This window comes from Drosophila bipectinata, chromosome 2L (assembly GCF_030179905.1).
Source record: "Drosophila bipectinata strain 14024-0381.07 chromosome 2L, DbipHiC1v2, whole genome shotgun sequence".
NCBI classification, from domain to species: domain Eukaryota; kingdom Metazoa; phylum Arthropoda; class Insecta; order Diptera; family Drosophilidae; genus Drosophila; species Drosophila bipectinata.
Window position 1 is genome coordinate 12,322,138 of NC_091736.1, and position 23,069 is coordinate 12,345,206.

The 23,069-nt window shown below is 40.7% G+C and overlaps 2 protein-coding genes across 3 annotated transcripts; both read left to right on the forward strand.

Moving 5' to 3' along the window:
- The first annotated feature begins 251 nt into the window (after positions 1-251).
- On the forward strand, positions 252-3,316 carry LOC108125520 (aminopeptidase N). 2 transcript variants are annotated; one of them, XR_011442059.1, is made up of 5 exons: positions 252-890; positions 952-1,107; positions 1,181-2,537; positions 2,607-2,846; positions 2,902-3,316. XR_011442059.1 is itself a non-coding variant. In XM_017241742.3 (4 exons), the coding sequence occupies exons 1-4, from the start codon at positions 394-396 to the stop codon at positions 2,712-2,714; spliced, it is 2,118 nt and encodes a 705-aa protein (XP_017097231.2). In that variant the 5' UTR covers positions 252-393; the 3' UTR covers positions 2,715-3,316. The 2 variants fall into 2 exon arrangements, 1 of the variants encoding a protein (XP_017097231.2); XM_017241742.3 differs by having other exon boundaries at positions 2,607-3,316.
- An 18,092-nt stretch (positions 3,317-21,408) lies between these two features.
- LOC108125339 (phenoloxidase-activating factor 2-like) lies at positions 21,409-22,523 on the forward strand. The gene is made up of 2 exons (XM_017241470.3): positions 21,409-21,662; positions 21,717-22,523. Exons 1-2 carry the CDS (start codon positions 21,522-21,524, stop codon positions 22,455-22,457), a joined length of 882 nt encoding a protein of 293 aa, XP_017096959.3. The 5' UTR covers positions 21,409-21,521; the 3' UTR covers positions 22,458-22,523.
- Positions 22,524-23,069: the final 546 nt, after the last annotated feature.

The window sequence follows — 23,069 nt, forward strand, 5'->3', positions numbered from 1 at the left end:
AGACGCCAGAAAGAGCTGGAAGTGTAACTTTTACTTTTGAGTTCCCCCGCCCGGTTAAATCTCTTCAAATGGTCCATTAAGTATACCTCTATTTAGAGGTATACCGCTTAGGTGTACTTCCATCGATTATTGCTTTTAAAAGACAACGAACCACCGGTGGCGTGAAAAAGTTATTATAAATGTATTGTGGCTTTAGGCCATATGATATTCTTTGAAAGTATTTTCTCTGAAAGCTATTAAAATTATCTCTAAGCATTTACAAAAGTAAACCAGTATTAATATGCCAGAATGTTAATAAATTTTGTGTATCTTAAGAATATTTAAAATTTTTTGTGTTTTTGCTTTTGGCATTAGCTTTGGCTAACCTCTTTTGAATGAATACCAAGTACCAGTATGGGGATATGTCTATTAAGCCTTGGTGCCAAAAAAAGTGTCAATCAGCTTATCCTATTTGTCCTGTTCTTTGGTCTGGTTGTATGGTGTGACAATGTTCCTGTCTACGATGAACCAAGATTGCCAGAGACTGTGATACCCTTCCATTACAACCTACAACTGATAACCCATTTAGAAGACTCGTCCAAATTTAGGTACGAGGGGGTCGTCAACATATCCATTCACATCCAGAAAGAAACCAATGAGCTAGTACTTCATGCAGCCGACTTTAAAATCAATATGAAGGAAGTATCATTGTGGAGCACTGACCATGTTTTTAAGTTGGTAAAGGCAAAGTTCAACAGGCGCCGCAGCTATATGGTTCTCACCTTTAACCAGCATCTGAGACCGGGAAAATTCTATACTCTGAAGATGCCATTTCAACGCCCCATGTCGGACGACAGCCAGACCGGATATGTTGTGAACCACTATGTGGACGGAGCAACATCCCGTACAAAGTGAGTATTGAATCTTGTTTTGTCATTGATTTCAATTCTTCCAAGCTAACATTCTTTACAGTTGGTACTCGGTGACTCACTTTAATAGGAATTCCATCCGGAACACAATGCCCAGTTTTGACGAGCCTTCTATGAGGGCTACTTTCAATGTGACCCATGGTCATCACAAACGCTTCCAGAGCTTCAGCAACATGAAGGTCCAGAAAGTCCTGCCCAAGTGAGTTCATTTTCAAGGTCTCTTCAAATGCTTCACCTCAGAGTACTTTATATTTGGTTTTCTTTTTTTTTAGTCACCAGTTTGAGGACTATGTCTGGTCTGTTCACGAGACATCGCCACCAATCCCCACATATCTGCTGGCCTTTGCCCTAAACAACTTCACCTGCCACTTCAGCCAGTCGGCCAATACCAAGCCCATTAGCTTTCGCACCTGCTCGCCGGCAGGTCAGGTGCGCGAAACCTCTTTCGCCGCGCAGGTGGCGCCGCAGCTGCTTACCCACATTGAGGAGATATTGCAGGTCCAGCTCCCTCTGGAAAAGATTGATCAGCTGGTGGTGGACAACTTCCCCACGGCAGCGCTGGAAAACCTGGGCTTGGTGGTCTATGGCAGCCACATGATCCTCCACAAAGAGCTTCCCGGCGAACCACTCACACGCACACAACTACAAATTATGGAGCTAGTAGCCCATGAGATGGCCCACATGTGGTTTGGGAACCTACTGGGCCTCAATTGGTGGACGGACCTCTGGCTGTTGGAGGGCCTGTCTTGCTTTCTCCAGTCATTGGCCATAGAGAGGATGCAGCCGCGGATGGGCCTGCGGATGATGCTCCGTAGCCGTGAGTCATCTCTGATGCATGAGACGGTGAAAGGGGGCCTAATGCTGGTCCAGGATACAATGCCCATCGAGTCCGATACCCACATGTTTCAGAAGGGCACCGCGCTGATGGTCATGCTCTGCTCCATGTTGGGCAACACCACTTTCTTTGACGGCCTACAGCGGCACCTATGGAAGCACAGCTTCGATAGCAGTACTCCCGGAGACTTCCTACGGGCGATACAACTGGCAGGCGAGCGGCATGACTCGCTCCCGGAAGGCTACGATGTAAGGACCATCATGAACACGTGGACCATGCAGAGCGGCTATCCGCTGGTGACGGTGAGCCGGAGCGATTATGGTCTGGATGTAAGTCAGAGTGACGCCCTCGATGATAACAGTACGGAGCTATGGTGGATCCCGCTCACCTTTACCATGCAGGAATCGTCAGACTTCCAGCGCACTCTTCCGGAAGCCTGGCTCACTCCGGACAAGCCGAAACTACATCTGAATCTTACTCTGCCCCAGGGCGACTGGGTAATCTTCAACCTTCAGGCCCTCGGCTACTACAGAGTCGAATACGATGAGCACAACCTGAAACTTTTAGCCAAGGCGCTGTTCAATAATTTTCGTAGTATCCATGTTCTGAACAGAGCCCAGATCGTCAGCGATGTCCTCTTCCTGAGGCGCCAGGGCCGTATAAGCTGGAACAACGCCTTCGAGGTGCTCAAGTACATTATTGACGAGGACGAGTACGAGCCACTGATGGCCTTCGTTGTGGGGGTTACTAACGGCTTCTGGGGCCTGTCGCCGGACACTTCCATTTCCATTGCGGTAAGTGGGAAAAATTAACCATCCAGTGGCATTTTTTAAACGAAAATAACATCCGGCCACCCCTTACAGAAATGGCTGGGCATTGCCGGGAAGTGGTACGCGGAGTTCATCAGTTACACGTTCGACAAGTTCGTGATGCAGGAGCAAAGTTTGAATACCCTCGATATGCCGCACTAGCTTCCACCAGGGCACGGAGGGGTGCTGTTGGGGGTTCCCAGGGAACCGCAGGATAATGGACCAGAGCAGCCCCAGTGGCACTTCCTCCTGCGCGAACAAGCAAAATGAAACCGCCATCAATGAACCGCAATTGTATTTGTTTGCAAATAACTGAGCGTTATCTGAGACTATTTATCTTTATCTACAGCAACAGCAACAGCCACGACGGCAGCTCCGCACAATGCCAAAGGACCCGGCCGCAGGAGCCAATGGCTGGGAGTAGTAGTGGCCAACTGGGAGCCGGGGCGATGGTTACTGGTAACTGGTAACTGCGGCTACACTTACAACCCGCCGAGTGCCAAGGCGCCAACTGAAATAATGACGGCAGGCGAAATAACAATAAAGGCTAAGACTCCGGCAGAGGGGCGAGCCAAGACCCAAGTAAAGGACAATATCGATGCTCCTTTTCCGCATAACGGAGAGCGTTAAAGACAATGCCAGCCAGGACCCTAATGCGGCGATTCCAATGGCGATGGCGATGGCAATGCAATGAACTTCTTCAGTCCAAGTTCTTAAAGGAATTTAACATCGTCACTCAGAAAATGAAAAATACCCACAATCCTACACAATTTGGTTTATATTTTTATACCCTTGCAGTGGGTACTATAATTTTGGTCAAAAGTGTGCAACGCAGAGAAGGAGACATCTCCGACCCTATAAAGTATATAGGGATCAGGATCACCTCCTGAGTTGATATGAGAATGCACGTCTGAATGTTGCTACGCAAACTAATCTCTCAGTTTTAAAGCTATCGACTTTAAACTTTACATACAGGCGTCTTTCCTTTGCACCCAGTATATATGGTAAATCTGAACGGCCGGGATCGACCGACTATATTCTATAGCTGCCGCAAAACTGATTTTTCGCAAACGCAATAACATGGAATGAGAATTGGGAAAAAAATAGTCATCACTTAGGGCCATATAGCGGAAAACCCCATTTTCAAGGATCACATCCCGAAAAATGGACAAAAAATCTAAAAAATATTTTGTCTCAGGGTTTTGATGCCGAATGGTGGCGAATAATCCCAGAAATCGTTTAAGGTACTCCGCTTGAGAATCGGTAAAGAATTGGGGAAGCTATAGCCATCACTGTGGGCCCTATAGGGGAACACCCCATTTTCAAGGGATCACATCACGAAAAATGGACAAAAAATCTAAAAAATATTTTGTCTCAGGATTTTGATGCAGAATCGTGGCGAATCGACCCAGAAATCGTTTAAGGTACTCCGCTTGAGAATCGGTAAAGAATTGGGGAAGATATACCCAGCACTGAGGGCCATATAAGCGAAATCCTTTAAATCCTTCAACATTGTTTTACGTTAAAGTCGATTTTGATTGATTTTGATTTGTTTATTTTCTTACTACTTTCTGATTTTTTTTCTGGGCAAGTCCCGTGATGTATTCCATGGAAGGGAAAGAAAAATAAATTTTACGCATAATGAAATTTTGGCCACAACCTTGAGCAGAAAGAGCGAAAGCTCGGCGGAGTCCTGGCGGAAGCAAATTGCGCCTAAAACCATGCAAATTAAATTTTTTGGAAAATAAATTACCATTTTCAGTTGGTGGAACTTCCTTTGAGGCCAGGGGCATGGCAAATATTTATAAATCAAATTTGGGGCCATGCATTAATAACTCTGTTTACTGCAACAAGTTTAAGCAGCTTGGGGAAAACAGTAGAGACTCGTTATGTCCAACTGCACCGCCAATTTGCGCATCATTACCTTTAAGCGTAATTATTTGCGCATCCATTATACATACTTATATAGTGTTTTTATTTAGCTTTTCGCAGGTTTTTTTTTACGTTGATCCTCTTGATGCAATATTATAATGATTGTTTTCGACGCATGAATGTTACAGAATAGTCTGCTCTCAGGGTATTTTTATTTCTCATCTGTTATGGTTGTGGATGAATACGGAAATTCATTAAGGCTGCTATTTATTTTTTCATTGTTACATATTGCGCACAAAATATTCACTTTGGAGGCAATAAAACTACAAGTCTTATGCTGTATTAAAAAAAATCAATTATTATAAAGGAAGCGAAAAAAGGTCATTATGTGTCAGATCTGACCATAATACAGTTGCTGAATGCAGTTGACAGCTTTATAATGACTTTCATGGTAAATGCGGGCAATTAATTTCTTTTAATTGCCCAGGTGGCAAGGCTATAAAATGCCACAGAATATTTGTTCTTTAGTTTTTAGGGGCGAACTGCTATATTATACGCAACTATTTTAACAAATAAGCTTACTAGTATTTAAAATATTCAAATATCCAGATTAATAGGTTATCTATTCACTTCCCTGTGATAATTTCACGATGTATCTTTAAAAACCAGAACCTGTTTCAAACTAATAAACAACCAACGCACTGGGAGTCAAATGCGAGTTGGTCTCTACTTTTTGTTTTTGCATGAATTATGCAAAGGAGTTTTTTCCAACTGTTGTGGCGAGAGTGTGTTTCTGGTATCCCCGAATCCCACAAAGGGAATACTTAAATGGGATTTGGGAAATCACATACCGAGCCAAGAACCGAGTGCGATAGAGACGGTGCTAGGAAATTACCAGAATATGGGGAACTCAACGTTGGCCAAATAATTTTTTCGCTTTGATGGCATATCCAATTGCATTTCGGTTAAGTAATATTATATTTGCGAATGCTTTCCTATATACTATATAACTTTTGCACGTCTGAATATTTAAAAGAACTTGTATTGCATGCATGGAGGGTGCAACTATTAAAGCCTGGCCAATAAATTCTGTTAGCGTTAACTACCTGAAATCCCTAGCCCATTTACTTTGGCCCCACGTCCATCTTCGGCACTGCAGTCCCGGCCACCACCTGCGAAATTGCAACTTAACAATACTTCGGAGGTTCTGGGCCCCCCGCTCTCAGCTTTACTACCCCATGTGGCAGGAACGCATGCGGCGTATAAATCAATATTGGCAATTTAAAATTGGCTGGCGGTGTATGAAGCCAATATCCGGCAACGTTCAGCAGCTCGAGTGTGTTTGTAAAGGTTCCTGGAGCGTGTGCAAAAAATTGTAAGGGGCCAAGGGCCCAGGGAACAGGACAACGGGCCCCGGACTGCCATGAGAAGTACCCACTTCGTTGGGTAGATGGGTGGCGGGCTTTCCCTAGCTGGTTAGGGCAGCATTGTGAATCTTAGACAAACATTATGTGGCCCGAAACATTCGTGGGGCATGTGTGTTTGGTATGTGCTCGGCGTGTAAGCCGCACAGTCTATTAAAAATTCGCGTTCACATGTACGCTCCAATATCTTTTTCCCAAAGCCATAAAATGGTTCGCTAAAGGAGCTTAACTTAAAGTAACTATTACTATTTATGTTCTAGTTTTAAAAATATTTTATACTTTAGATTCGTTAGTAGGGAAAATCAAAACAACAGAGCCCACCACAAAAACCATCTAATTATGCGCCAATAAGTGTGGAAAATGATTATAAAATTATTATGCAAATTACTAGGAATGCGCATAGACCGTTGATATTTAAACGCTGTTTGTTTTGACTTTTGGCGCTATGCGAAATAAAATTATGACATCATCATCGTTGTTATCAGCAAAGCATCAAAAACCAATTACCCGGAGGAGGAGAAAGTGGGGCAAGTGGAATTATGCCGCATCAAAAATCTTGTTTACCCACTAAAAAGCTTAGGAATGCCGAGGCTGGGCTTCGAAACTGTGTTCCCGATGCCATAAGCAAAAAATAGCCAAAACGGCGAGCTCCGTTTTTTTTATTGTTGTTTTTCTCTTGACACAATAAAAAATATTTTTTTGGAAAGAAAAATACACGTACGTAATGGGAAAATCAGTCAAGCATAAACTATGACAAACAGAGATAAATACAGAATTGCTTTTGCCTTCAACCTTCTACGAAAAATATGAAAAACATCGTATTCTGAAAATTCTTAAAAATTATTTTATTGTTTGCTATTGAATTGATTTAGCATACACAGCAGGATATTGAAAATTGAGATCTTAACTTTTTAGTTTAAAGGTAGTCACACATTTTTAAAAGCCCAATATTGATTTTTAACACCACTCTCATCCTGTGGGCCGAAAAAGGGTGGGCTCTCCTCGAATTTTAAACTTTGTATCAAAGTCTTCCGGGTTCAATCCGGCGAAGCTTACCATAATGTTATTGGAGTATAAAACACTTTTCCTAATTAAAAGCAATCCCTGGCCGTGGCGCCCTCGCCCGTCGGCTGCAGCCGTTCGTCCTTTTTTCGCCTGGCCAAATGCTCAACTATCCTTTGGGCCGTGCCCAAGAGTTTAACATTAATTGCCGTCTTTCATTTCCCTTCCATTCTTTGCACTCACCTGCCAGGCGGAGAAACGGCGGCCAAGTGAATGTTAAGTTAAGTACGAAAACTGTAAAATGCCTGATAAAAAAGTTCGGTGAATTGAAATGCAGAGAAGAAAGGACGGAGAAATTGGTGAGCTAATAAAAAGTTTTCGCTTCCGTTCGAATTAAGTTGACAATTTTCCGTTGCTGCCAAATACCGCCTTAATTACTAGATTTGGCATCGAAAAATTGCAGCAACTCGACTAATCTTTTGGAATGCATTTTCGAACAACCTTATAAACTTATAACTTCTATAGTTAGCATATCATTTTCTATCTTTAATTCTATTGAAATTGTAACGAACAACGTTGAGCTGGTGGTCATGCAAACTGTTTGTCCCGCACGCGTTGAATTCCGGCTATGTCTCGTCGGCAAATGTCGTGGTGTTCTTTAGAGGACACAGATTACGGGTGCTCACTTGTATCTTTAATAATTAAAATTTATCGCGTGCGAATTGGTAACGATTCAAAATCGGCCGGAAAAGAGATAACATGAAAATCGGACAGACGGATGAGAAAAAGGAAATAGAACTTCTCGCTAGACATACCACGCCCCTAGATGTAAATGGGGGTGTTATTAGCCCTCCCTACCATGGCCAATGCTCTTCCGATAAAATCACGCATTAGGCCCCTTTTAATATGTTGAACCTACGACGGCTCTTGGGTCAGCATGGAGTTAAAAAGGGTTATTTACTCAGACATTATAATATGGGTTTATTTATATAATAAAAGTAAAGATAGGATATACATTTGATCGGCTCATAAAATATTCTAAAATTAAAGTGTATTTTAATAAAACTTGGAAGATAAGTTATACAAAAAAAAATAGGTATAAGTGTTTAATAGGTAATTTTGATTTTCTTTTCATATTTAATTTACTTGAATTCATTATTTAACTTTGTTCTTGTGTTTACTTCAATTTAACTCAATATATATATATTTTTATTTAATAATTCTACATTTTTTTGTGGGAGGCTAATTGTATTCAACTATTCAAGTGATCGTGTAGCATAAATTTCGGTAACAGAAATAATTAAAATAAGAATGCCGAAAATTTAAATTAAATGGTTTAACATGGCTCACCCTAATTATTCCAATGATGAAAGCGCTTCCATTCGTTGGCGGTGATGCTGTAAATTCTGTTAATCGAATGTAAAAAGAATTGACACAAGAGGAAAACTCGGCAAACACACAAGCAACCAAAATTTTGCACACACAAACTTTAACTTCTTTTTTTCTTTTTTTTTCTTTTAAAATCCTCCTTTACATGATTCTTAGACTTCCCTACTGATAACTTATTTTACAACGCCTTACGCAAAAATTTTTTTTTTTTGTTTCATTCTCTACATATTCTTTACCGTTAGGTTATTACTTATTAAACTTTTAATCGTTTACTCACTTATACATATTTCATGATTTTAGAGATTTTTTTTTTTTTTTATTAAGAATATTTGCAAATATTTTTCTACTTTTCTTGGATTTTTGAGGTTTTTAAGACTACATTATTATTTGCGGTTAACTGTAAAGGGAGGGTTTTTTCCCACTATTTCTTCATTTCTGCATTAATTCATTGGTTGCGACACTTAAAAATAAATAAAATAAAAACTTTGATTTCCCGACGACGATTTGGGTTCTCTTAGGAAACTTATAACGCTTAGATCGCCATGTGGTTTTGGGGGGAGTTGTCCCCTCTTCCCCAAACCGGGAATTATGTGCCCGACGAACCGTACGGAGACCGTGCCAAAGATAAACTGAGCTTGGAGCGGGGATCAATTTTGCTCTGCTCGTTTTTGTCTCCACGGCAGAGATTATTTGAAGATTATTTGAAGACGCCGTTCCCTACCTGAGATAAGAACAAAAAAAATGTTTGTGTGAGAGCATATTCACTTGCTTTGCTCTGCACCTCATCCGAACTTACCCTTATGGGTCTGGGGAAAAACTATGTAATTGGGCCAGAATCTGGCCAAAACGCTTCCACTGTCCACTGTTTCACAATAATAAGCCTCGTCCCTCGCAAAAAAAAAATGAGACACGGATCGGGACTCTATTCCTTTTATGGCAGCTTAGGACCTTTCTCTAGATGCAACCTTTCAGGTCAAGGTATGGTTTCGAAAAGAAAGCATGGAGCGTTTAGCAATGGCCTCCTGCCGGGGCTAGAGCTGGGATTCGTAGAAGACTCTACGTTAACGAAAATGCAGTCTTGCAGATTCCCGATAAATTAGGATATAATGTTGCCACTTGCAGCAGCTACCTCCCGCTAGGTGGCGCTAGTACCCCATGACCCTGTGGTTCTACGCTCTCCCTTACAACACCCCCCCGCCAAGATCAGACTTGGTGGTGAACCCAACAAGGCTGATCCCGCCATAATTACTGGCGCAAATCTTTTGCATGATAGCGTCCGACCAATTTACCTTGGAGATCCTCGATCTCATAATAAGAGTTCCCCAACTTCTGTCGCACTCGTGCCTTTAAAAATGCTGGTCCTAACTTTGCGTTGTAGCCGGTTTGAAAGCAGCTTTGCTTAAAGTTACGGCGAAATATCTCTTGGCCATTAGAAAAGTTCACTTCTCGCGATCTCAGATTATAACGTTCTCTGTTCTTGCTATCCTGTTGTTGTGAAAGTTTCTTTGCCTTGCCTCGAGCCAATTCCAGCGAATCCTCTCTAGTAAAAGATATCCCTCTATCCTGCAGTACTTCAAGCGATCTTAGCAAGGCATATGTCCCACCTGACGTTACCATATGCTGGCCAAATACCATATAGTAGGGTGACGTACCAATAGCCGAATGTGTAGCTGACCTTAAAGCACAACAAATGCTGCTTAAGTTTGCGTCCCAGTCTCTTTGACTGATGTCTACATAAGAACGTATTGCAGTAATTATGGATCGGTTAACGCGTTCTGACGCATTTGCTTGGGGCGAATGAATGGCAGTCAGCTTGTGAGAAATTCTATGCTCCCTCAAAAGCTTCTGAAACTGTTCCGATCTAAATTGTGAGCCGTTGTCAGATATAATTGTCTCCGGGACTCCGCAAAGATGAAACAATTCTTCTCTTAAATATTTTATTATGACCGACGCTTCCAGTTTCTTCACGGCCTTAACAAATACAAATTTCGAAAAGTGGTCTAAAACTATAAAAATAGCAATATTCCCACTCTTTGAACGCGGATACGGACCCAGGAAATCGATATAGATCCGCTGAAAGAATCTTTCCGACTCTGGCGCTTTACCCATTGGAGGTCTAAGAGGACTGTTGGGTGCCTTAGTGGTCTTACAAGATTCACACCCGCCAATATACGCCTTCACATCTCCCACTAAACCGGGCCAATAATAATAGCGTCTAATTCGCTCTAGAGTCTTGTGAACTCCGCCGTGAGCTGCAAGCGGATGATCATGCGCGTTCTTCAAAACCTCGCCTACCAGCTGAACGGGTACCCAAAGCTTCCAAATGTACACGTCGTGGAGCGGTTCACCTGTTGCGTGTTCTGAGCGCCTATACACTAAGCCGTCCACAACCTTTAAGTCCGGGAATTTCGAGCAATTGGCTCTTAGACTGTCTATCAGACCAATATACTCAGGACTACGGAAATGTTCGGAGGAAGTATCCACTAACAAGCCATTAGAGGCGTCTATGCTTGCTAATTCGTCCTCGTTTAGCCTCGAGAGTGCATCAGGAACAACATTCAGTGACCCCTTCCGATGCTCAATCGTGAATCTAAAAGCCTGTAACTTAAGGGCCCACCTTGCTAACCGCGAATGCAAATCCGTCTGGTTCATCAACCACTTGAGCGATGCGTGATCTGTAACAATGGTGAACTCGTGGCCTTCTACATACGGACGAAAGCGCTTCACGCTTATGATCGCCGCAAGACACTCTTGCTCAGTTACAGAGTAATTCCTCTGGGCTTTATTGAGCTTTTTGGATACATATGCGATTGGGTACTCATCACCTTCCTCTGTCTTTTGGACCAAAACGCCTCCTACCCCGCTTTTACTTGCGTCGCAATGAATATAAAAAGGCTTGTTGAAATCTGGACTTCTAAGGACTGGCGCTGAACATAATCTACGCTTTAGTTCCTCAAAAGCCTCTCTTCCCTCATCCGTCATGCTAAACTTTTTCTTTGCTTTTAATAAATCGGTCAACGGTGCCGCGATTGTAGCAAAATTTTCAATAAACTTTCTATACCAGCCAGCCATACCAAAAAAACTTCTCAGACTCCTAAGGGTTTTTGGCAATGGAAATTTTTCAATCGCAGCCACTTTATCTGGGTCCGTGCGTATAACACCTTCCCCAATTAAATGACCCAAATACTTGACCTGTTGCACGCAGAAATGACTTTTCTTAACATTAATAGTCAAGCCTGCTTTTCGGATACAATCTGCAACTGTCGTAAGTATTTCCATATGCGCTTCAAAGCTTTCGGAAACTATAAGGAGATCATCGAGATAAATGAAGACCTCATTTCGTAAGGCTGCTGGGATAACCTTATCCATCAGACGTGACATCGTTTGTCCCGCATTGCAGAGTCCAAACGGCATCACCTTGAACTGGTAAAGTGGACTCCCAGGGATCGTGAAGGCTGTTTTATCTCTAGACGCTTGATCTGATGGTATCTGCCAAAATGCGTCCTTGAGGTCTAGACTACTAATGAAATTAGCTTTGGGCAACCGACTAAGGATACCGTCAATTTGTGGCAACGGGTATGCGTCCTTAACAGATACCGCGTTCACTTTGCGACTGTCTAGACAAAGCCTAACCTTCCCGGGCTTTTGAACCAGGACTACCGGTGATGACCAGGCGCTGTCGGATTCCTCAATTACCCCTAGCTGCAGCATTCGATCTACTTCTGCATAGAGTAATTTTTCTACTGCTGGAGAGACAGGAAAATGCCTCTGCTTAATGGGTTTCGCATCTCCAACATCGATCTGATGCGACAGAAGGCTTGTTTTACCTAGCCCCGATACCTCAAACGATGGAAACTTGCCTACCACCTGTTGCAGACTTCTTCTCTGATCATCAGATATCTCGTGGGCGCTCAGCTCCGAAATCTGAATCTCTTGAGGTAATAGATCAAAAAGGTTCCAAAAGTCTATGCCTAAATAGAGATCCTGCGCTAACGAAGGAACTATATATAATTCCAAAAGCTTTTTATTGCCTTTGTACTCCACCTCTGTCTTTATTCGGCCGACAATGTTTTGCTTGCTGCCGTCTGCCGTCGAAATATTCGTAAATACTCTACGAATGGGCACTCCGCTTCCTAAAACTTCTTGTGCAAATCGTCCGCCTATACAGCTCATTGCTGCTCCTGTATCCATCAGCCCTCTCACTTCCTTGCCTAGGACTTTTACTGCTGCATACGGCCGTTTATCGACACAACTTTTTCGGAGCGCACACAGATCTTTAGTGACTCTCCAAAATTTTCTTAACCTGTTTGAATTTCTAGACTTAGCTGTAATCCTAAAATTTTTAATATTTTTGCTCGTACCCCTATTACTAAACTTATTAACCATAGAAACCCTCTGGTGCCAACCTTCCGAAGTGGCCTCAGTTGGTTCAAGGATATCCTTCTCAGGAATACTCTCCTTGACCTCTATGCTTCCTGATTCTCCGTGTTCGTTCCTTGCGCCTTCAGAACAGTCCGCGAACGAACAACTTGGGTGTTCTGTTGTATGTTTTTTAAACACCTTTGGCACGATGGTTTGTAGGTATTTCGAGCCCCACAACCATAACAGAACACTTTTCGTGTCGCTGTGCAGTCCTGGTACCTATGTCCTTCTTTTCTGCAATTCCAGCAGATTAAGGATATGGCCTCCACAGTTCCTTCCGGCTCATCGAAAAATTCTGACTCGGTTGGGTCATGAGAATCTTCAAGGAGCTCAGACACGTGGCTCTTGAATGGCGGTCCCTTTTTGTAGACCTGCTCTCTCTTAAGCTCGTCCAGAAAACACTCCCGCTTTCTACAAATTTCGCGAAGCCGTGACATTATTAGAATTAATAGAGATATTTAAGATCTCGTGCCTTATCTCGGGTCTTAAATTTCGCCGAAGGATTTCTATTAACTCCCTTTCCCCCATCTGATCCTCTAAGCTATCTGTCAGTTGGACCACCGCATCATAAAAAGAGTCGAAACTTTCCCTTTCTTTCTGTTTACGATCCCTGATCATTTCTCGGATGTCTACATCAGTTCTCGTATCCCTGAACTGACGGCGGAGAGCAGTACACAAATCGTCCCATCTCACAGTTCGAACAGATTTATGGTACCGCCAGAAGAAATCATCGGCTTTCCCTTCGAACAGCGCGCTTGCATTTCCACAGAGGATATCAAAATTTCCGCCAAGTGTCTGGCAAGTCAAAGCCTGAACTCTGTAAATAAAATTATCTACATTTATTCCACCCTCGGCACCACTAAAACGCAACATCCACCCATTCATTATATGAGAGACCTTATCGGGTCGTTTTGGAAGGTCAGAAAGGTTTGACCTGGGTGAATAGTTTGGGTTAACCGGCTCCTTTATCTCACTAGGTTGACCCGCATCTACACGTAGCAGATGGTCAAACGACGGACTTGCGTTAGCTACACGTCAAGGTGTAGCTTCTTGTCTCCAGCCTGCCAAATTCGAATGAATTAAGAGGGATATTTTCTCTGTCAACTATGTAAGCAACTCGTTTTGCATCCTTTTTACTGCATCCTGCAGCATGCGACCATGCTTTCGCGACCACTAGTCTGCCCTCGATTCTCCATGTCAGCGACTCTTTGTTCAACGCTTTCTACCTGTGAACTTGCGACCCTTTCTGCCTTGTATATTGTGCAACACTATCTGGTCTTCCGACAGATTCTCCTTGGCAGGATGCCTTGCAGACAGGACCATTTCTATCCTTTGCAAAATGCGTTTTTATACAGATTTAATGAAAACTATGCCCACATTTGGTTTTAAACAATTCCGTGGACGAAGTTCGCCCACAACGTACAGAACTCTGTTGAACCACTTGCCTCTTCGGTATCCGAATGATCAAGACCCATTTCACTAAACTCAATCTTGACTGCTTGGTATTGAAAAGCTAGATTTATTGTACTATTTTGCCTCACATAAATTAAAACTAAATAAAGTCTCTGATATATACGATACTTCTCGGACTTTTCTAACCAAAAACCAAACTAAAAAAAATAAACCTAACTCTTATTTCAAATTCTCCAACCTTATAGTCGTGTAATAATTATTTGTAAAATAGGCGAAAAGATGTGTATGATATATGTAAGATATAGGTGTACATATATGTATAATGGGTGCGAAAAGATGTTTTATAAAAATATAAAAATATATATAAATTAAATTACTCCATGCTTAACCAAGAGCTCATTGTCGAAGCTCTTATGTATGTTTATTTGAGACGTTCTGAGAAAGAGGAAAAATAAAGGTGATTTGCTCATTTGACCTGGTTCGATTATTTAAAGCGTGGCCAACCTCAACTACTAACAGTTTTTTTTTTTTTTTTTTTTTTTTTTTTTTTTTTTTTTTGAGGATTGTAGTTCCAAGCACTTTCCAATCTGTCAGATTCCAAAAAAACTAAACAAATCATATTAGTCCTAAATCTAAACCGCGGCCAGGCTATTGCTCGCGGGCATTAGCTCTGTTTTCCTGCAGTGATGACTTGTCGGATCTAATTTAAATTAGTTGTCGCTACGCCAAGCGCGGTTAGCCCTAACATATAGTGAATGCTAATTGACTAAAGTCCGAAGCACTTGGCTTATGTTAAGAAAGATTTTAAAGAAAAAATTACAAAGGGACAGCTGCGCCAAACTTTCTTCGTGGTCAGGTTTTACTATTTATGAAAGTATAAACACTGCATTCCTATGCGAATGAAAGACTTGACCCACCTGACTAGGAAAATTTACAGAAATAGAATAGAAAAGGATTATAAAAGATTAGTATTTTCATGCTATTGAGTGGGTTTCACTGTACAGTAAAGCCCCACGTTGGGCGCCATAATTATTTTAGATATTATTCCTGTAACGAACAACGTTGAGCTGGTGGTCATGCAAACTGTTTGTCCCGCACGCGTTGAATTCCGGCTATGTCTCGTCGGCAAATGTCGTGGTGTTCTTTAGAGGACACAGATTACGGGTGCTCACTTGTATCTTTAATAATTAAAATTTATCGCGTGCGAATTGGTAACGATTCAAAATCGGCCGGAAAAGAGATAACATGAAAATCGGACAGACGGATGAGAAAAAGGAAATAGAACTTCTCGCTAGACATACCACGCCCCTAGATGTAAATGGGGGTGTTATTAGCCCTCCCTACCATGGCCAATGCTCTTCCGATAAAATCACGCATTAGGCCCCTTTTAATATGTTGAACCTACGACGGCTCTTGGGTCAGCATGGAGTTAAAAAGGGTTATTTACTCAGACATTATAATATGGGTTTATTTATATAATAAAAGTAAAGATAGGATATACATTTGATCGGCTCATAAAATATTCTAAAATTAAAGTGTATTTTAATAAAACTTGGAAGATAAGTTATACAAAAAAAAATAGGTATAAGTGTTTAATAGGTAATTTTGATTTTCTTTTCATATTTAATTTACTTGAATTCATTATTTAACTTTGTTCTTGTGTTTACTTCAATTTAACTCAATATATATATATTTTTATTTAATAATTCTACATTTTTTTGTGGGAGGCTAATTGTATTCAACTATTCAAGTGATCGTGTAGCATAAATTTCGGTAACAGAAATAATTAAAATAAGAATGCCGAAAATTTAAATTAAATGGTTTAACATGGCTCACCCTAATTATTCCAATGATGAAAGCGCTTCCATTCGTTGGCGGTGATGCTGTAAATTCTGTTAATCGAATGTAAAAAGAATTGACACAAGAGGAAAACTCGGCAAACACACAAGCAACCAAAATTTTGCACACACAAACTTTAACTTCTTTTTTTCTTTTTTTTTCTTTTAAAATCCTCCTTTACATGATTCTTAGACTTCCCTACTGATAACTTATTTTACAACGCCTTACGCAAAAATTTTTTTTTTTTGTTTCATTCTCTACATATTCTTTACCGTTAGGTTATTACTTATTAAACTTTTAATCGTTTACTCACTTATACATATTTCATGATTTTAGAGATTTTTTTTTTTATACCCTTGCAGAGGGTATTATAATTTTGTCCAAAAGTGTGCAACGCAGTGAAGGAGACATCTCCGACCCTATAAAGTATATATATTCTTGATCAGGATCACCTCCTGAGTTGATATGAGCATGTCCGTCTGTCCGTCTGTCCGTCTGTCCGTCTGTCCGTCTGTCTGTTTCTACGCAAACTAGTCTCTCAGTTTTAAAGCTATCGTCTTGAAACTTTGCACACACCCTTCTTTCCTTTGCACGCAGTATATAAGTCGGAACGGCCGGGATCGGCCGACTATATCCTATAGCTGCCATATAACTGATTGATCGGAAATGGTATAACTTTGGTGTTTTTAGAGTTAGAGAGTTCAAATTTGACATGAGAGCTATTTTTGGCAAAATAATACGACATGCCAAATTTCATAAGGATCGGCCGACTATATCCTATAGCTGCCATATAACTCAACGATCGGAAATGATCCAACTTTCGTGTTTTTGAAGATAGAAAGCTGGAATTTAGTACAGACTCTATTTTTGGTTAGTTGATCCAACCTACCAAATTTCATTAGGATCGGCCGACTATATCCTATAGCTGCCATATAACTGAACGATCGGAAATGACCCAACTTTTGTGTTTTTGAAGATAGAAAGCTGGGACTTGGTACAGATTATATTTTGATCCATCCTACCAAATTTCATAAGGATCGGCCAACTATATCCGATGTTTGCGATATATATCCGGTTTTAGCTGCAAGGGTATATAAACTTCGGCTCCGCCCGAAGTTAGCTTTCCTTTCTTGTTTTTTATTAAGAATATTTGCAAATATTTTTCTACTTTTCTTGGATTTTTGAGGTTTTTAAGACTACATTATTATTTGCGGTTAACTGTAAAGGGAGGGTTTTTTCCCACTATTTCTTCATTTCTGCATTAATTCATTGGTTGCGACACTTAAAAATAAATAAAATAAAAACTTTGATTTCCCGACGACGATTTGGGTTCTCTTAGGAAACTTATAACGCTTAGATCGCCATGTGGTTTTGGGGGGAGTTGTCCCCTCTTCCCCAAACCGGGAATTATGTGCCCGACGAACCGTACGGAGACCGTGCCAAAGATAAACTGAGCTTGGAGCGGGGATCAATTTTGCTCTGCTCGTTTTTGTCTCCACGGCAGAGATTATTTGAAGATTATTTGAAGACGCCGTTCCCTACCTGAGATAAGAACAAAAAAAATGTTTGTGTGAGAGCATATTCACTTGCTTTGCTCTGCACCTCATCCGAACTTACCCTTATGGGTCTGGGGAAAAACTATGTAATTGGGCCAGAATCTGGCCAAAACGCTTCCACTGTCCACTGTTTCACAATAATAAGCCTCGTCCCTCGCAAAAAAAAAATGAGACACGGATCGGGACTCTATTCCTTTTATGGCAGCTTAGGACCTTTCTCTAGATGCAACCTTTCAGGTCAAGGTATGGTTTCGAAAAGAAAGCATGGAGCGTTTAGCAATGGCCTCCTGCCGGGGCTAGAGCTGGGATTCGTAGAAGACTCTACGTTAACGAAAATGCAGTCTTGCAGATTCCCGATAAATTAGGATATAATGTTGCCACTTGCAGCAGCTACCTCCCGCTAGGTGGCGCTAGTACCCCATGACCCTGTGGTTCTACGCTCTCCCTTACAAAATATATAATTTGAAGCAGCATATGCATATAATTTGATTCAATATTACTTTACGGAATGCTAGTATTTTGGCAATTAGCTTTCTAATAAAGAGCCATGATCCGAATCTGTTAATTAAGGCAAACATTTTACAAGAATATTTCTTCCACAAACACATGCCGGAAATAATTTTCTGAGTTCGAGTTTTGCTTATCGGTTCCCAGCAAATTTCCCTTTGCACTCAGATACTAAGCACACACACCCACTTACACACTCATGCAGGTTGCCTAAAGTTGTGCTATTAATTAATTAAATTGTGACTGCGGCCATACCATTTCCATTTGCCCCCAGCTTCCCATGCCCCTCATACCACACATTGTGTTGGCCTTTGTCTTGGTGTGCATCTGTATTTGTGTGTGACATTGTCGCTGCACAAGTTCGGGTGCACAATTAATCCTTATTAATTATATGCTGCCACTGGATTTATGGCAAGTTTTGTGTGCTGGCATTCGGCCAAGACACAAAACCAACACACACGCATCTGCATTTTGGGGCCAAGTCGGCTGCAAGTTGCTTTCCCGCCGTGAAACAGAGCATTGGTAGGCCTGAAACCCAGGAATGCCTGCCCGACGCAGCAGGACATTATCTCAGCCCCCCCAAGTTGCTGTTCTTGACAGCTGAGTCCCCGACAACAAGTCAATAGGGCCTATTGTCGGGCCCCCATCATAACCTAATCGCCGACATAGGATAGAAGTCCTTAATTACTCATCCTTCATTACCCGATACCAGATGAAACACGATCTGGCCGCTTAATTCGACCATTGTAAACTTTACAACGTTTTTATTAAGGTCAAATAGATGTACTAGATGGATCAACTACCTCTGTGTAATATTACCTTAAAAATTTCTTGAAATTAGCAAAAGCTTTCCTACCTAAGCTCTGGCATTTTTTTCGAACAAAAGGATGCAATCAATGTTAACAAATACTGCGGTTAGCTTTCCATTTCGAACCATTTTCACCGTTTTTCCAACTCACTTTTAACTCTTTGCATATAATTGCAACACCGACAGCAATCAGTGCGATAAAATAGATTGTCATTATCGTCATTGGCGCGTTGAATGATTTCCTTTTTTATGTGGCCGAGTTGATTTTTTCTGTATTTGCATATCATTTAAAATCAATTTAGCAATCAGTCAGGCGTATTTTGTTAAACAGTAATTAACATAAATCAATTGAAATGCAGTTTGAGTTCGTTTAATGTTTATCCGTTGCCTGATGAGCTTATAGACGACATTAATTAGGCGAAATAAAGGCGAAAGAATACCTGGGACGTCAAAAACGTAAAACCAACAACGCTTTATACCGATACAAAAACGTCAAAATAAAAATTCGTTCAAAGACTGGATTTTTTTTAAGCTTTTCCACTTTTTACAATGTATCCTTTGCAATTGTCAATGTTTGGTTTGATTCTACTTTTTACAGGAATTTAATTTTTAATTTTTGCCAACAAAAACAAAAGCACAAATGTGAAAATTAATTAAACTTTGACAATGTACAAAAACCGTAAATTTTTCCTATTTGTACCTTTTTGTGGAAATTCCTAATAACTTATTTATTGCTTTGGATAAAAAGAATGCACTGATTTTCCCTGGACGGCCAAAGTGTCAAATTCCTTGCAAAATATTTGCATATTGCCAAAAAAAACAAACTAAGGCCATGAGAAAAAGTTGATAATTAATTCGCGGGCTTACGAAAAAAAAGAACAACAAAAAAAGATTGCGGCTTTGAAATGAAAACACTGGACCGATAAAATCGATTAGCTGGGAAAGTGCTGAGGTTAAATATTTGTTAATTATGAATGGCGATACCTGGACCGTAAATCATTTAACTAATCATTTATTTACTTTCCATCGCTTTCAAACCAGTAACTAATTTAAAAACTTCTGCAAAATCATTAAAAACAATAGTGAAAGCAAATGTGTAAATATTTTCCTTGTGCTTACCATTCCCATAAATTCCTGGGGAAAACTCCAAGCAGAGCTCGTACATTTCAGGCCAGATTGTCAAGGTCCTGTTGCCTGGTGTCCTTTCAACTCCGTCGATGTGTAGTGGCTTGGCCATTTTTCTTTTGCCAGGCAGCTGGAGCCAAGCAACCTCGGAGGCAATTTACTTGCAAGGCACAGGACTAGGGCCATTAAGTGCAATTGTATTGCGTTTTTGAGACAAAACTCTCATCGCATATGTCGTTGGCGATGGCACATGCATGGAGAAAGCATTACAACTAAAAACAAAAGTGTGAAGATATTGAAAGGCTTGGCTGCAACGGCTAAAATGTGGCCCGGACTGGCGTCGGGTCTGGCCAATGTTTTCGCCATAAAATTCTCATTGTAAATAACGTTCAGCACACGCACACCTACGCATTTCTCCACTTTCTCCAGCACTTTCGTTCCGTTGATGCCATTTACTGTTGCTCATTGCAAGTGTTTTGTTGTTTTTCTAGCTGCTTTCACTTTACACCCAAGCGAATAATTTTTGCCCTTACATACATACGTATGTACATATACTGGAATATATAAAGAGCAGAAACATCGCCAAGCTGCACGAAAAATACTTAAAGTGTTTGCAATAAATTCCTTTAAAGCTTTTAAGCCTCACCGGAAAGAGTTGCTAAAAGGATGAGGAGTTGGTGGCAAGTGGCAAGGATCCGAAATTAAAAAATGCGCTTTTAGGGTTAAGCTTAAGTCGGGCCTGCATTCATCATGGAGCGCTTAGGCACTTAAGCACTCTGGTTAGACCCTTTGGTGCTCTGGCCTCAGGGCCATCTTAGAGTGTTGATTCTCCATCGAAACGTTGGCTTTATGGGCTAGAATAAATGGTCTTTTTATGGGTTAAAGATGAAAATTCAGAAGAAAAAATAGAAGCTTCAAAATATATAATATCTTTTTAGTGTTTTATGTTAGCTTGTGGTCTAATTAGTTCTTTTTAGGAAAAGCTGTCAATAAAAAACAAAGTGGGACTATGTACTAAGCAAATTACTAAGCAAAACTTAAAGGAAGCAACTTTTTATTAAGTTCTTGGAACGAATTTGATTATAAAAATTTTTGAAATTCTTAGAAATTTTCATATTAGACACATCGTTTAGGTTATCGAGGGGCGACGTAAAAAATGTATTCGGTTTGCCCCGCGTTATCTTTTGGGAATGATTATTTATAAGTATTTTTTCTGGGGTGATCCCCAATTCTTTTTCTTAAAGAATTTTTTCATTTTTTCTGTTTTAATATTTGTTTTATATATAAGTGGAAATTTGGGTCCAGCTTTAATGCGTCTGGTGTTCGCTTGTATAATCACATTTGTGAGAATTTCTTAATGCGATACAGTCGTCGATAATCATTCGCTCTGAATTGTAGTTTTTTGAAAGAAAACATTTTTGAAATGAGAAAAACTCCTAAAACCCAAGTTCTTCTTCTATTGATTCTATTAAATGGGAATCTTTTCGGATTATCAGTTGGAGATGAATATAATGAATCTGATTATGAATACGATATTGGTGGCGACCCTATCGGATATGCACCTACAACTACAACCACTGCAAATCCCATATTTGCAAAACCGTGCAGGTCAATGATAAATGAATTCTGTGTAAAACTAAACCAGTGTGCAACAGGGATTCGTACTCCAAAACTAAACATTGATTTAAATAAACCACGAGGCGAGTGCCATTATTTGGAAACGTGCTGTGAGCGAAGCAAAATTATAGAATCAGTAAGCATCATGGAAAATATTTTGAATAATTTTACTCTTTTTTTGAATTTACAGAGCCCCCCACTTGATGTCGATTTAACACATGATCAGTGCGGCATTACCAATGAAGATGGTCTTTACATGACCGTACAAAGCAAAAACCAAGAAACTAGCTTTGCGCAGTATCCCTGGGTAGTTGCCATTCTGGACTCGGAATCAAAACACATCTGCAACGGTGTCCTGATTAGCCACACAGTAGTCCTGTCGGCGGCCAACTGCTTGACTTTAAATGGGAACCTCACGGTGAGTGGCGGCGACTGGGACCTTCTATCGACTAACGAAATAGTCCCACACGAAAACCGTCTAGTCAAAGATATCATTATTCACAAAAAGTATGTTTCGACAACATTGAAAAACAACTTAGTCCTACTTATCCTGGAGAGCGCCTTTTCGCGAACTAGGCATATAGTTCCCATCTGCATGTTCCATGACCTCGGCAGCTCGAAGCTCAACACTACTAGATGTTTTGCCACAGGATGGAAAATAAATAAATATTCTATGTCTGATCCAAAGGAAAACATTGTTCTTAAACTAGACATACCCACAAAGACAGCAGCCATTAATGGACGTGATGCAATGATCAAGTCACGTGTTATCCCTTATCCGTACAGGAATCTTAAGGGAGCACCTCTAGTCTGTCCCACCGAGAGGAACCAATACTTTTTATTGGGTATATGGAGCTACCAGGAAAATGGAAATTATGTTGTATTCGAAAAAATTGTAAGGAATCTAAAATGGATTAAGGATTACTTATAAATGGAATTCTTCAAAACTAATCATTTAATCATTTTACAATTAATTAATTTGGGCCGCCTACAACAAACTTTAATAAACTTTATTTTCCTTAAATGTGTTGCAGAAGGAGGCTCTTTGATTTTTCAATTTTTATTGTATTTTTATGATTGCTGATTACTTTGCGATCGGAGAATATTATATGTACCTTTCTGATCTGAGAACCAGCAATGTTTCATGCCTCTGAGCCTCTCGTCCTAATCCTAATCGTATAATCGTTTCCCTTACCATGGAGTGCCCACGTAGAACAATGCCGTAGAGTCCCAATGCATTTTCTGGCTTTGTGCTTGATTGTAAATATTTTGCCAAACACCTGATACCTTAACGCATATATTTACACTCATGTGTGTTAGTATGTGGGTGTGTGTGTCCAACTGCGACAGTGTGTGACTTGGAGGACTTTGTTCTCCATTGATTTTGGCCTCTAGGTGTTAAGATTACACAAATTGCAATTTATTTGTTTGGCCAACCGAAGCCAATGCTGGAAATTGCTTGTACATCTATCGGTCTCTCGCTTTCCTCCCCTCACTTGACCCTGTCCCAACACCTGTCCCTGCACTGATTAATATGTCTTGC